The sequence below is a fragment of the Saccoglossus kowalevskii genome, chromosome 8 (assembly GCF_978046115.1).
Source record: "Saccoglossus kowalevskii chromosome 8, keSacKowa6.1, whole genome shotgun sequence".
NCBI lineage: Eukaryota > Metazoa > Hemichordata > Enteropneusta > Harrimaniidae > Saccoglossus > Saccoglossus kowalevskii.
Genome location: NC_140648.1, coordinates 9,092,461 through 9,107,592, shown reverse-complemented (window position 1 = coordinate 9,107,592; position 15,132 = coordinate 9,092,461). Strand labels below are relative to the sequence as shown.

Genomic DNA, 15,132 nt, shown 5'->3' with positions numbered 1-15,132 from the left:
GTACAAAGTATGAGGCATTTTAATAATTTTGACTGTGGTCAGCACAGATTTGTTTGCGATGTTGATACTAGAGGCCATATTGGGATCTTGATATATGTTGTTGGCCACTGTTTTCAGGCTATGATTAGTTTATGAATAAATTTTAGTTCACTGTGCAATTTGTTTTAATAAATAAATTAGCATAAATTATCACTTCAGGGATGTTTTGACTTCTATTTATTTATAATTTTCCGTTTTTTGTGGGGATTCAAACTCAGACAACTATATACCTCTAACGTACAAGGTGTGTCTATGGTCATATTAAGTCTTACTTCAATGACCTAGCGTACAATAAAAGCAATGGCTTATGCGCACTACTATTGTAGATTATACTTACACTTAAAGGGGCACTTCTAGTTAAGCCTAATCTCACAACAAATTTACTTTCTGGATTAAAATTACAGTGGATAACAAAAGATAGATTAACTTTGTAAGCAACATAAACAATAGTGTCCCATGATTCTTTGGTGCAATCCATGGGATTGAGCGGTTTCCCTTTAATATAATAGTCTTTGCATGTGACATTAGTTGAATATAATTTTTTTTTTGTATTGACTGCTTCACCTAAAAGCCAGTGGCCTATTGTAATGGAAATAAATAAATTATTATATATTATATTACCGGTATTACACACAGATGGTTGATGGTGAGACTACTGCACCTCCTCTGTTAACTGAAGCTGATTTGATATCATTAATGGAAAAACATGGAATAGGTAAGTTTAATGGGTTTCTGGTGGGGTTGATTATGTCAGCAACTTGTAGGTTTGTTTGAAGTTAGTTGATGGCATAATCATGGTGTAACTGATTTTTGAAGGACTATGAACTAAAATGGCAGAATTGATGAAGTGCTTGGACAACTTGGAAATTGTCTGTGTAATGTTGGGCTTCTCATAGGCACATGTTACCTGTGTTTTATTTGCAGGTACTGATGCCACCCATGCAGACCATATAGATACTGTCAAATCTAGAAATTATGTTGGGTTAACAGACGAGGGCAGATTTGTACCTGGTGAATTAGGGATTGGATTAGTTGATGGATATAACAACATGGGATATGAATTATCTAAACCTAATCTGAGGGCTGAATTAGAAGCTGATCTTGTAGCGTAAGTAGATCAAATAGATTAGTAAATATTGATTGCTAACTTTGTTTGAGCATTCTTTCAGTGGAAGAATATGATCAAAATAATATCCGGTATTTATTTGAATTCATGCATCCATCTAAATATGGGTGATAGGTGAGAGTGAAACCCCTTCATTTGTTCTGAAATAGGCATCCTAAACAGTTGACTTTTATAGTAGAAAAAAACTTGATAGTCAAACTTGAAGGAAAGTGCAGACTATAAACAAGACTATTTTATTAATTTGTAATGAAAAGAGGGAACTGGTGGTGAAAAGGTTTCAAATGAAATCAAAATTGAACACATTGTTTAGTAGCAAACAATCAACAGTTGTACAGCCTGGTCACACCGTTTCACAGGTGAATAATTTACTTCTTAATTTTAATAATGTACAAAATATCAATACGTTGGTTTATGAAATGCAAGTAAAATTGTTTTCAATGAAATGTGCCATATTTTGTTATTGTCCATTACCAGCAACCTTTATCTACATTCCCAACAAATTTACACATAGAAATAATGTAAATATGTCTACACTGTAGACAAAATCTATCGATAATATTTTGAAACAAAGTAGGTAATTAATCTCAATGATAAAATCTTGGTGGTTTTCTCAGTAATATTATTCTAGTGCTACACACACTGTATGTCTGTGTACTAGTATGCAGCTACTACCGGGTACCATTATGTGTATATTCTGTGTTATGGCAGAGGTACATTACTTGGGGTTTGCAACGCGCAAAGTACTGTATGGTGACATCATGTCAAGATCCCGTTCAAGTCTCATCTTGTAGATAGCGAGACTGGTGCTAAGACCTTCTGACATGACATAGGCGGTTTGTAATAAAACAATAAAACATGTATTACCACATTCATAGTGAAAAAATGTAATACACCGATAATGTACAGAAAATATAGTTATCGTAATCCGTCATATTGTGAGCAGCTATTTTGATTCCCAGTATCCTAGTTACCTCTTGCTATCATGTCACCGTAGTTACAAACCCCAAGTAATGTACCTCTGGTTATGGCCATCAAGAATACTGCTACCAAGTTGAAAGTAAATTTATGGGTGGATGTAGATGTTTTGACCTCCTACGATGTAATTCTTCATCAGCTGCTGCAGATCAATAAGCGTTAATCGATGCTGGTAATGGTCTGGAAATTAAAATACTTACGGTACATTGATTGTCACCTGAAAATCAAGTATTAATATTCTATTTTAATTTGTAGAATATGTGAAGGTAGGAAAGATAGAGATGATGTGTTGAGAATACAGGTAGAGAAATACAAGCAAGTGTTTATAGAAGCTGTAGAGAAGGTAAATATTGTGTTCAACTCAGTCACTGTTTTCTCTGGCAAGCAAAAGTGACCATTGATGCATCGTTTTTTTTTCATAATAAACTAAGGCTTGGAAGGAATTTATTTCTGATCATGAAAATGGCAAATCTTGTTTGACACACTGTACATTTTATGAATTATATTTTGTTTTTTGCTTGTAATACTGATGGTAAGCCATTTGTTAGTATTGTATACTTTTGCAATATCTTGGATCAAGGGCTAGCTACTGGTATATTGAGCCAATTTTGAGAATATATCATCCTATCATGGCTATTCCAACCTTTGTTACCACTTGAAGGGTCTATGCCATAATATCATACATGTATGATTCTCTATCTGCATTAATGGAAGCCGTAACTGTATGTTTATTGTCGTGAAACATGTTTTATCACCTTCATATTGAACAAACTCTGCTCATGCAACCCTCCTTCCCAAATCTGCTTGCACAACCATGGGAGTGGTAAATTGGTTTTTATTTTCTTATTAGGCCAGTAAACTTGATGAAGCTCTCTCAGAATATTTTGGAGAAGCCCAACATTACACAACAACTGGTAGGTTTTTCTCACATTTCATGTCTGAGACTACATGACAGGACTATATTCATGTAAAAACTTAATTTGCTATCTCAGCGTCTACCAGGCCCTGCCAAACACAAGCAGACTTCATCAACACAAAGTGTTTGGATCAATACATTTTTGGTAACAATCACTATGCCACTGGTAATTGGTGACATTCCTTATATTTAATCTCTGAACACTATCTTATTAAATTTTCAACATTTTTAACCATAAATATTGAATAGTTACAGTATTGTTGTTTTATTTATCAATAAAGTTGTTGAGAAAATGATTTGAATATATCTTATTGTTGTAGAGATAACCCATAACTTCATGTCAAACCCTGTACGTAAATGTCCACGCTGTAATAATCCAATGGTGATTAAAACTAAAAAAGATGGTGGTTATATGATGAGTTGTACTGGCTATCCTAACTGTAAAGCTGCTGTGTGGTTCCCAGCATGTGTTGAGAAAGCTACGTTGGACAATTCTACTTGTACCCAGGTTAGTCCGTTTTTATGATGAGTTGTACTATCTTATCTGTAACGTAAATCAAGCAAGTCACTTGTTGTATTTATCAACATTTAATATGTCTCGAAACGTATTGTTTTCTTGGTGTAGCTTTACAAATGGGAAATTCAATGAAGCTAGAACTGGTTCTATTCAAGGCTTGTGCAAAACCCATATTACTATCTGGATCATCAATATGAGGTGTTGATAATCTGGACAACGTGGAAGGGGATAAATCGCCAGTCAAACAATTGCATATTAAATTCTGTAAAAATTATTAGGGAAGCAAATTTTCACCAAATCTAGCTGAAAAATATTTTTCAATGAATTCTTTAGATACAGATTTAAAATTTATCACTCACAATATTAAAAAGAAATATATTGAATTCTGGAAATTAAGAAAGATTGATTGGAATTTACAAAATATAGAAAACAAACAAAAATTTCTTTCAAGTGTTGAACTTCCAAAATGTAAACAAACAGAGAAGCAAAACTTTTATTTACCTAATGAGTACAACTGAAGACAACGTAGTAAGACAGATTGAAGAATATTTATATAAATTGTTTTCCATTAGGAGAGTGTGCTGAATGCTTATCATTTTAAAATATTTTATATATTTTTCTTATATTCCACTTTATTGTTGTTAGTCCCCATTCGGACGTAGTCCGAAAACGGGGACTTATGTTTTGCCCTGTGTGCGTCCGTGCGTCTGTGTGTCCGTGCGACTGTGTGTCCGTGATCACCTGTATCTCGACAATGCATGGACCGATTAAGTTCAAACTTCACTAATACATCACACATTATATGGGACATATGCACATGCATTTAAGGCCGGCCGCTTTAAGGCTGAAAATGCATTGAAATCGCACATTTTCACCATTCCGGACCCGGATCTCAGTTATGCATGGACGGATTTTGTTTAAATTTGGTACATACATTAAACATAAAAGGACCTTGATGCACGTCATTTTTTGTGTGGATCGGGTTTGAAATGGTCGACTGGCGGCCATTTTGTTTTAAAGAATTCAGTTCTGGATCCGTATCTGAGACATGTCTGGATTGATCGAGTTCAAACTTCACACACACACAAGGTACATCATGTCACAAATATGTATGTGCATTTATTTCATGATCTCATTAACGATAGCCAAATGGCAGCCGCTTTAAGGCCGAAAATGCATTGAAATTGCACATTTTCATCATTCCGGACCCGGATCTCAGTTATGCATGGACGGATTTTGTTCAAATTTGGTACATACATTAAACATAATAGGACCTTGATGCACGTAATTTTTTTTTTCCCGGATCAAGTTCGAAATGGCCGACTGGTGGCCATTTTGTTTTAAAAAAATCAGTTCTTGTTCCGTATCTGAGACATGTCTGGATTGTTTGAGTTCAAACTTCACACACACATGGTACATCATGTCACAAATAGATATGTGCATTTGTTTCATGATCCGCTTAACAATAGCTGAATGATGGTCATTTTAATGCCGAAAATGCATCAAAATCACGTATTTTCACAATTCTGGAACCGGATCTCAGTCATGCATGGATGCATTTTGTTCAGATTTAGTACAATGTGTTGTACATATGCAGGTGCATTTCGGATCAGACCACTGAAAGTGGTCTGAGATTTCGGTCATGATCTGCTTTGAATGTATATGTCACTCAAATATGAACGGAACGGGGACGTGTCATTGACAATGACTTGTTCACTGATAGAAATGTTATTTCTAAAGATGCAATAAAACTTCTAAATTATTATATATATAAAAATACAATTTCTTTGCTTTTAACCTGTTACAGTGTTGTCCGGGTCCTATACAGAAAATTAAATTTAAATTCAAGCGAGGAAGTGTTCCACCAGGCTTTCCTTTGGAGTAAGTGTCTTGCTTTTAATTATCTTAACACATACTTCCCATGTCACCAATGTTCCAGTTGCGCATACATGTATGCTCATTTTGCACCAAAGTACCAGTTGTACATAAACTGACTATGAACCAATGTACTAAAGTAGATATTTTTTTGGTTTAACATTGTAACCAGTTTACCACTCACAAATAATGCAAAACAAGTCATTGTTGATTTCCTCTACACTTTTACAATGTAGAAACAAACATGTTCATAAAAATATACACATTTTATTACAATCTGATTTACATACCATCTGAATTTAGGTGTAAAAATGGGTGAGGTCTGTGGGAAAACAGTCAAATTTTCTTCATTGTGGGATATTTTTCATTCATATGCAAACTTTCGATGCAAAGCAATTTCCACTATGAAGTTTCAGCATGATTAGACCTGAAACAACATCCTTCGACCTAACAGGTCAAGTCTTTCATTATAAACCAAACAAAACGCTGTGTTGTACTGACAAAATTTTCTAAATATTGATGATGTAATTTTTTTTAACTCAATGCTACAGTGAATTACTGTGATGTTAAAATGCAATCTGCTGTGTGGAGAAAATATTTGAAACACCTTTCACAAATAGTTTACTTGTTCACACCCCATTCATAATAGTCTCCATGGACACAATTATTAGGAACAGTAAAATGATGTCCAACGACCAGGTTTCATGACATTTTTGGTGGTTTGAAAGCTACTACTTAGAGCGATATGTATTACTCCAGTATTGCAACATCAGGGTTCATCCTGTAGAAATAACAGATGAGAAAGGTTGTGAACCATGTTGTGTACAGTCGCCATGCAAGTTTTCTCATAAAAGCACAAACCCAACTCCCGTACCAATCACAAATTTTATGCAATAAAACACATTTTTCACACACAGATTTTAATAAATGTCGTCAACGCTCGGAGGTTACTCTCAACTCGTTGAATGTCTAAAGTAGAGGGGTGGGCTTATACTCCAGGAGGGGCTTATGATCGGGGAAGTTCACGCTCATTTAGGTTTCCGTCCATCTGTCTGTCCATGAATCTGTTATTATTTCTCAGAGATGCCTAACAGGTTTTCTTCAAATCTGGTACAAAGACAAGTAATAATGGGAGACATGTGCTCATTGATTTATTTTTTATTTGGTTACCTTTGACCGACTTGTGGCATTTTTGCCCCCGCCTAACATTTGGAAATGTCATCAACTGTTTTTCGGACATGCCTTCCCCAATGTCATTCAAACTTAGCATTGACTTGACCAATTTCATTCAAACATTTGTAGTTGATATGCTAAATACTATTCCAATATTTAAACATAACTTGACTATGCTTCTTATTGTTTGACAAAGTCACTAAAAACATGACGAGTACTATGTCATTGCAATATGTTTTTATACATTCCCTAACCCATTATACAATTATGGGGCAATATGTTTTCACACATTCCCCAATGCATTATACAATATGGGGGCAATATGTTTTCACACATTCCCCAATGCATTATACAATATGGGGGCAATATGTTTTCACACTTTCCTCAGTGCATTATACAATAAGGGGGCAATATGTTTTCACACTTTCCTCAGTGCATTATACAATAAGGGGGGGGGGATATGTTTTCACACATTCCCTAACACATTATACAATATGGGGACAATATGTTTTCACACATTCCCTAACACATTATACAATATGGGGACAATATGTTTTCACACATTCCCTAACCCATTATACAATGTGGGGACAATATGTTTTCACACATTCCCTAACTCATTATACAATATGGGGGCAATATGTTTTCACACATTCCCTGACCCATTATACAATATGGGGACAATATGTTTTCACACATTCCCTGACTCATTATACAATATGGGGGCAATATGTTTTCACACATTCCCTAACCCATTATACAATATGGGGACAATATGTTTTCACACATTCCCTAACTCATTATACAATATGGGGGCAATATGTTTTCACACATTCCCTGACCCATTATACAATATGGGGACAATATGTTTTCACACATTCCCTGACTCATTATACAATATGGGGGCAATATGTTTTCACACATTCCGTAACTCATTATACAATATGGGGGCAATATGTTTTCACACATTCCCTGACCCATTATACAATATGGGGACAATATGTTTTCACACATTCCCTGACTCATTATACAATATGGGGGCAATATGTTTTCACACATTCCCTGACCCATTATACAATATGGGGACAATATGTTTTCACACATTCCCTGACTCATTATACAATATGGGGGCAATATGTTTTCACACATTCCCCAATGCATTATACAATATGGGGGCAATATGTTTTCACACTTTCCTCAGTGCATTATACAATAAGGGGGGGGGGGAGATATGTTTTCACACATTCCCTAACACATTATACAATATGGGGACAATATATTTTCACACATTCCCTAACACATTATACAATATGGGGACAATATGTTTTCACACATTCCCTAACCCATTATACAATATGGGGACAATATGTTTTCACACATTCCCTAACTCATTATACAATATGGGGGCAATATGTTTTCACACATTCCCTGACCCATTATACAATATGGGGACAATATGTTTTCACACATTCCCTGACTCATTATACAATATGGGGGCAATATGTTTTCACACATTCCCTAACTCATTATACAATATGGGGGCAATGTGTTTTCACACATTCCCTGACCCATTATACAATATGGGGACAATATGTTTTCACACATTCCCTGACTCATTATACAATACGGGGACAATATGTTTTCATACATTCCCTAACCCATTATACAATATGGGGACAATATGTTTTCACACATTCCCTAACCCATTATACAATATGGGGACAATATGTTTTCACACATTCCCTAACTCATTATACAATATGGGGGCAATATGTTTTCACACATTCCCTGACCCATTATACAATATGGGGACAATATGTTTTCACACATTCCCTGATCCATTATACAATATGGGGACAATATGTTTTCATACATTCCCTAACCCATTATACAATATGGGGACAATATGTTTTCATACATTCCCTAACTCATTATACAATATGGGGACAATATGTTTTCATACATTCCCTAACCCATTATACAATATGGGGACAATATGTTTTCACACATTCCCTGACCCATTATACAATATGGGGACAATGTTTTCATACATTCCCTAACCCATTATACAATATGGGGACAATATGTTTTCATACATTCCCTAACCCATTATACAATATGGGGACAATATGTTTTCATACATTCCCTAACCCATTGTACAATATGGGGACAATATGTTTTCATACAATGGGTTAGCCAATATACAATATGGGGACAATATGTTTTCACACATTCCATGTATGACTTAATTTATTATTAGATACGTCGGTTGTATTGGTGGTTGTGACCGTACTTTAACAGAAGAACTGGATTTTAATCTTTCATATCTCAGAATAGATCACCAAACTGGTATGTTTCAAGATATTTTGGGAAATTTAATATTGCTTTTTTTAGTCTCTATTCATAAGAAGTCGAAAACGGTAAATTATAGATTGATCTCATACATGCCCAGACCAATCATGTTTAGTTTTCATACTTGTATCGTATATCATGTCACACTTATGCACATGCATTTGTTTTACAACCTAATTTTAAGTAAGCTGAATGGTGGCCATTTTAGTGCTAAAAATGCATCCAAATCAAACATTTCTGTCATTCCGAAACTAGATTTTGGTCATGCATGTTTAGATTTTATTCATTCTTATTGCATTGTATTTTACATTGAACAATCTTGATTTAATCAATTGATTTACAGATTATATTCAAAATGGCTGACTGGTGGCCATTTTGTTAATAAATGCAGTTCTGGAGCCATATGTTTGACATGCTTGGACAAATTATGTTAAAACATCATACACACATACAACATACATCATGTTATACATATGCACATGTACTCATTTGATGATCTGATTCAAGATGGCCATTTTAGTTCAACATATATTAAGAAAAAACATCAAAGACAAGCATTTCTGGTATTTCAAAATCAGATCTCAGTCATGCATTTTCAAATGTGGTTCAAACATTGAACATCTTGAATCTTTGATGAATTTGGTTCAAATCTGTTGCATAACCAAAAATTTGCCTGATGTTACTGATTCGAGAAATTGAACTTAAGGTAATCTTTTGTCTCAGTAACGTTGATCCAGTGAAACAGTTAATAAAAAAACAAAATGGCGACCAACACAAATCTGATCTCAGAACAAATGTGCACCTGCAATCACTTTAAGTTTTGTCATGATATAAGTTTGACTGAAATTTGTCCAGTCATCTTTTGGGATTTGGTTGCTTACTGGTCATATTTTAATATTTAACCATTGTATAATGGGTTAGGGAATTTAAGTGGCTCCAGTAAGCTTTATTTGATCAGATTACAAAACAGAATTACCGGGTAGATGCCTTTATGTATCTTATGAAAAAAGGTCAGTGTACCAAGTTTGAACCTAATTGGGCATTGCATGCAGAGAAAAAAAAGATATAGACATAGTAAGAAATTAAAATTGGCAAAATGTCAGGGCACTTAAATTATTGGCTGGACTATGTCATTTACAATGACTCGTTATTCCGGAAATTATTGCCAAATGTTTCAGCAATGTAACACATAAAAACATTTACCCATCATTAGGACAATCTTCACGATCCAATTCATCTAGCAGAAACCGACCATCTACAAGACCAAATCCTGCTCCTCATGATTCTGGTTATAACAGTGGCTCTACATCCAGTAATACCTCATTGAGAACATCGGGATTGATGGATGCTTTAAGGCGAGAAAGAGGAGGAAGAGAAGGTGCCTCAAGAGGAGGAAGAGGAAGAGGAAATAAAGGACCTAGAGATGGTGGCAGTGGTGGTGATCTAAATAGACAACCACTGGTTTCTGTCAATTCCAGGTGAAAAGATTAATTATTAATTCTATGTTTCTTGTATATAAACACATGCAACTTTGGAATGTTTTCTCTCTGCTTGAAGCAGTGAATCAGAGAAAGCATATTTGAATTGATGGACCAAGCAAACAACAACCTTTGAAAACATATTTCATTGGCAGAATGGCAAACATATCTCTACTTGCACCTATTTTTATATTTCTTGCAATTTCACAATACCCTTCCAGTGAAACAAAGTGCATTTCATGTTGTTTGTAACTCAACATAAACATTTGATAATGGTACTTTATTTGTCAAAACTGAGTAACTGCTGCTGAGACTATTCATTGATACTAGGGGGTTGCTTAAAACATGATTCTCAGCAGGCTCCCAAAAATGGAAAAATTTGCAAACTATCTGCTGATGAACGTACATTAACGTAGCAAAAACAACAACTACCACTCCTTAAAACATAGAATGAATGACACACTGTATTAAAAATATTGCCAATTAATAAATTATCATTATCCAGATAAATCTGATCTTATACTAAAAATACAGCAATAATTGCAGCTCACTGCCCATTAAAGATGAAACTTGTGATTTTGCTTTCTCTGCCCTCGTTGGTTCAACTAAAATGACTTGTCATTCCCAGACACACAATGTCCCAAATTATAGGCATCGAAGATAAAAATGCCTTAGATGATAGTAATAATTTGGTATTTTGATTTTTGAAGGCATGTAGATGTTGGATTATAAAGCCCTGCCATTATTTTTCAGGCTTACTTGTGCAGTGAGTTAATGTTTTATTATGCCTGTGTTTATTATCCCACGAATAGCAGTAATATTACTGCTAACAATTCATCAAATCTTGCTCATGCATTAAACATATATTGGATATTATGTACCTTAATTGTGGCCTTTGTTTTAGAAATCATATAAATCATATATTCATATAAATGATGGCGCCATAGCTCAAATATTCTTGAACTTTCAAATTTCACATATACATCTTGAGATACATCTGAATGTATATACATTTTTTGATCCTGTTGAAGATTGTAGCCATTTTAGTGCTAAATATTCATCAAAATAACAAACCTTGTTATAATACAATGTATACTACTTATACAAGCCATGTTTCTATAGATTTACAGGGAATGCTAACTCCTCTGATGGTAATGCCATAGTATGTAATTGTGGTAATGATGCAATTATATTAACTGTAAGGAAAGAAGGTCCTAACTGTGGTGAGTTTTTTATAGTTATATACCTGTCTAGTATCAAAATCTAAGTACATGTTTCAGTTGTTAATGATAACTAAATCAGATATTTTACATAGTGTTTGACATAACAGAGATAGAACAACATATTTTGTAATAGTACATCAAGTTATACTCTGAACTTGTTCAAAGTTGTTTGCATGTTCATTTGTTTTATAGTCCAATTCAGGTTGACCATCTAGTAGCTGTTTTTTTTAATCAATGCTGTTTTGAAGCCATATCTTAGACATGCTTTGACCAATCACATTCAAACTTTCTACATACATGAAGTTTGAAATTTGTGAAGGAAAAAGTACATGTATTGTATTGTATTGTATTGTATTGTATTGTATTGTATTGTATTGTATTGTATTGTATTGTATTGTATTGTATTGTATTGTGATTTTTGATTTACGGGTATGTAAGACGAAATTACATTAACGGATGTAACTGATAACTTTTTTAATGAAATCCTTAGCACCCCGTTGGCAGGCCAGTCACACTGGTTCTCACCACAAGAGGTTACGATCCCCCCTGCCAAATGCTAAGAACAACTGAAACTAATATATACATATTTACATGAAAATTTTCCACCTATGCGGATCTGGTTGTGCAGGAGTTTTACGACCGTGTGCCTTTACTGATGTCAACCAAACTTGTTATATGGGAAGTTGGCACCCAAGGCTCACAGGTGCTGCACCTTGCCCAAGGGTGACCTGGAGGTAGTTGTGGCAAAGGGTAACCTCATTCTCCCAAGTCCATAGACTCCACAACCGGATGTAGTTTAAAATCTTGCCCAGGACACATATATACATATTTAAATAAACCTAAACGTTGCCTTTAATAGGTAATACCTCACACGTGAGGCTGAGTTGGTGCAAGGCTTTTATGACCGTATGCCCTTACTGACGTCAACCAAACTTATTATGTGGGAAGTTGGCACCCAAGGCTAACAGATACTACACCTTGCCCAAGGGTGACCTGTCTTGTATTGTATTGTATTGTATTGTATTAGCTGAGTTTTATTTCAGCTTACATTTATTTAGCATCAGAAATTAGGCCCTATAAAGTACTTTTTGGCTCTCAGAAAAAATGTGACCCAAATATCAAAAGGCAAGCAATGAAACTGATATGTTTTTAAAATCTCTGATCAGTAATTATGCATGGTACTGAAAATTGAAGTATGGCCCTTGTCGTTATTGCATGGTATTGGGTTAAGATTAATACACAAAATTGTTATTTGCATAAGCAGGTAACTTGGCAACCTGATACTGGAATACAAATGATCAAATTAAATTTTTTTTATTTGACTTTTAGGTCGCCAATTCTATAAATGTGATGGTGGTGGTTGTAATTTTTTTCTGTGGGCAGAACCGACAGCTGATGGCAATCAACCAAGCCATGGTATTAGTAATAACAACAGTAATAGAGCTAGTACCAGTGCACGAGGTGGTCCCAATGTATGGGGGGATGTTGTGTGTAGATGTAATGAATCTGCTATCAAGTAAGTCATGTAAACCTGGAACATCTTGCATTCCTAGAACATCTGCCTCATCTATCTGCTTATTTTTGTTATGCTTCACATAATTCTGCTAAGACATCTAGACATTAAACACAGCAACACAGTGAAATAGTCGATATGACTCCCTATTTTTAAATGAAAATGAAATGGCCACTATGACTCCCTATCTTGAGGATAACAGTAAAATGGCCTCAATGACTCCCTATCTTGAGGATAACAGTAAAATGGCCTCCATGACTCCCTATTTCGAAGAACGCAGTGAAATGGCCACTATGTCTCTCTATCTTGAAGATAGCAGTGAAATGGTCTCTATGACTCCATATCTCAAGGAACGCAGTGAAATGGCCACTATGACTCCCTATCCCATGAACGTAGTTAAATGGCCACTATGACTCTCTATCTTCAGGAACACAGTGAAATGGCCACTATGACTCCCTATCCTCAAGGATAACAGTGAAATGGCCACTATGACTATCTATTTTGAAGATAGCAGTAAAATGGCCTCTATGACTTCCTATCTTGAGGAACGCAGTGAAATGGCCACTATGACTTCTTATCTCAAGGATAGCAATAAAATGACCACCATGACTATCTATTTTGAAGATAGCAGTAAAATGGCCTCTATGACTTCTTATCTCAAGGATAGCAATAAAATGAGCATCATGACTATTTATTTTGAAGATAGCAGTGAAATGGCCTCTATGACTTCCTATCTTGAGGAACGCAGTTAAGTGGCCACTATGACTAACTCAAAGAGTCCCTACCTCAAGGACTGCAGTGAAATGGCCACTATGACTCCCTATCTCAAGGATAGCAGTGAAATGGCCACTATGACTATCTATCTCAAGGATAGCAGTGAAATGGCTACTATGACTCCCTATCTCAAGGATAGCAGTGAAATGGCCACTATGACTCCCTATCTCAAGGATAGCAGTGAAATGGCCACTATGACTCCCTATCTCAAGGAACGCAGTGAAATGGACACTATGACTATCTATCTCAAGGATAGCAGTGAAATGGCCACTATGACTTCTTATCTCAAGGAACGAAGTGAAATGGCCACTATGACTATCTATCTCAAGGATAGCAATAAAATGACCACTATGACTATCTATCTCAAGGATAGCAGTGAAAGGGCCACTATGACTTCTTATCTCAAGGAACGAAGTGAAATGGCCACTATGACTTCTTATCTCAAGGAACACAGTGAAATGGCCACTATGACTATCTATCTCAAGGATAGCAATAAAATGACCACTATGACTATCTATCTCAAGGATAGCAATAAAATGACCACTATGACTATCTATCTCAAGGAACACAGTGAAAGGGCCACTATGACTTCTTATCTCAAGGATAGCAATAAAATGACCACCATGACTATCTATTTTGAAGATAGCAGTGAAATGGCCACTATGACTCCCTATCTTGAGGAACTCAGTGAAATGACCACTATGACTCCCTATCTTGAAGAACTCAGTGAAATGATCACTATGATTCCCTAACTCGAGGATAGCAGTAAAATTACCACTATGACTCTCTATCTTGCGAACACAGTTAACGCAGTTAGCGCAGTTAAGTGGCCACTATGACTATCTCAAGGAGTCCTTATCTCAAGGAATGCAGTGAAATGGCCAATATGACTCCCTATCTTGAAGAACTCAGTGAAATGACCACTATGACTCCCTATCTTGAAGAACTCAGTGAAATGGCAACTATGACTCCCTATCTTGAAGAACTCAGTGAAATGACCACTATGATTCCCTAACTCGAGGATAGCAGTAAAATTACCACTATGACTCTCTATCTTGCGAACACAGTTAAGTGGCCACTATGACTTCCTATCTCAAGGATATCAGTAAAATGTTGGAAATTGTTCTTATGTATTTAAAGTGATTTACTATATAATGTATGGTATGAAATA

The 15,132-nt window shown here is 35.4% G+C and overlaps 1 protein-coding gene across 1 annotated transcript in view; it reads left to right on the top strand.

Moving 5' to 3' along the window:
* Window positions 1-15,132, top strand: part of LOC100372757 (DNA topoisomerase 3-alpha-like) — a 36,427-nt gene that overhangs the window by 18,939 nt on the left and 2,356 nt on the right. Inside the window, exons 14-23 of the mRNA XM_085502887.1 lie at window positions 676-754; window positions 964-1,147; window positions 2,396-2,483; window positions 2,991-3,054; window positions 3,377-3,564; window positions 5,381-5,454; window positions 8,882-8,970; window positions 10,187-10,451; window positions 11,574-11,674; window positions 13,004-13,190. Of these exons, the coding sequence (XP_085359013.1) occupies window positions 676-754; window positions 964-1,147; window positions 2,396-2,483; window positions 2,991-3,054; window positions 3,377-3,564; window positions 5,381-5,454; window positions 8,882-8,970; window positions 10,187-10,451; window positions 11,574-11,674; window positions 13,004-13,190 (1,319 nt within the window). The remainder of the gene's footprint in view (window positions 1-675; window positions 755-963; window positions 1,148-2,395; window positions 2,484-2,990; window positions 3,055-3,376; window positions 3,565-5,380; window positions 5,455-8,881; window positions 8,971-10,186; window positions 10,452-11,573; window positions 11,675-13,003; window positions 13,191-15,132) is intronic.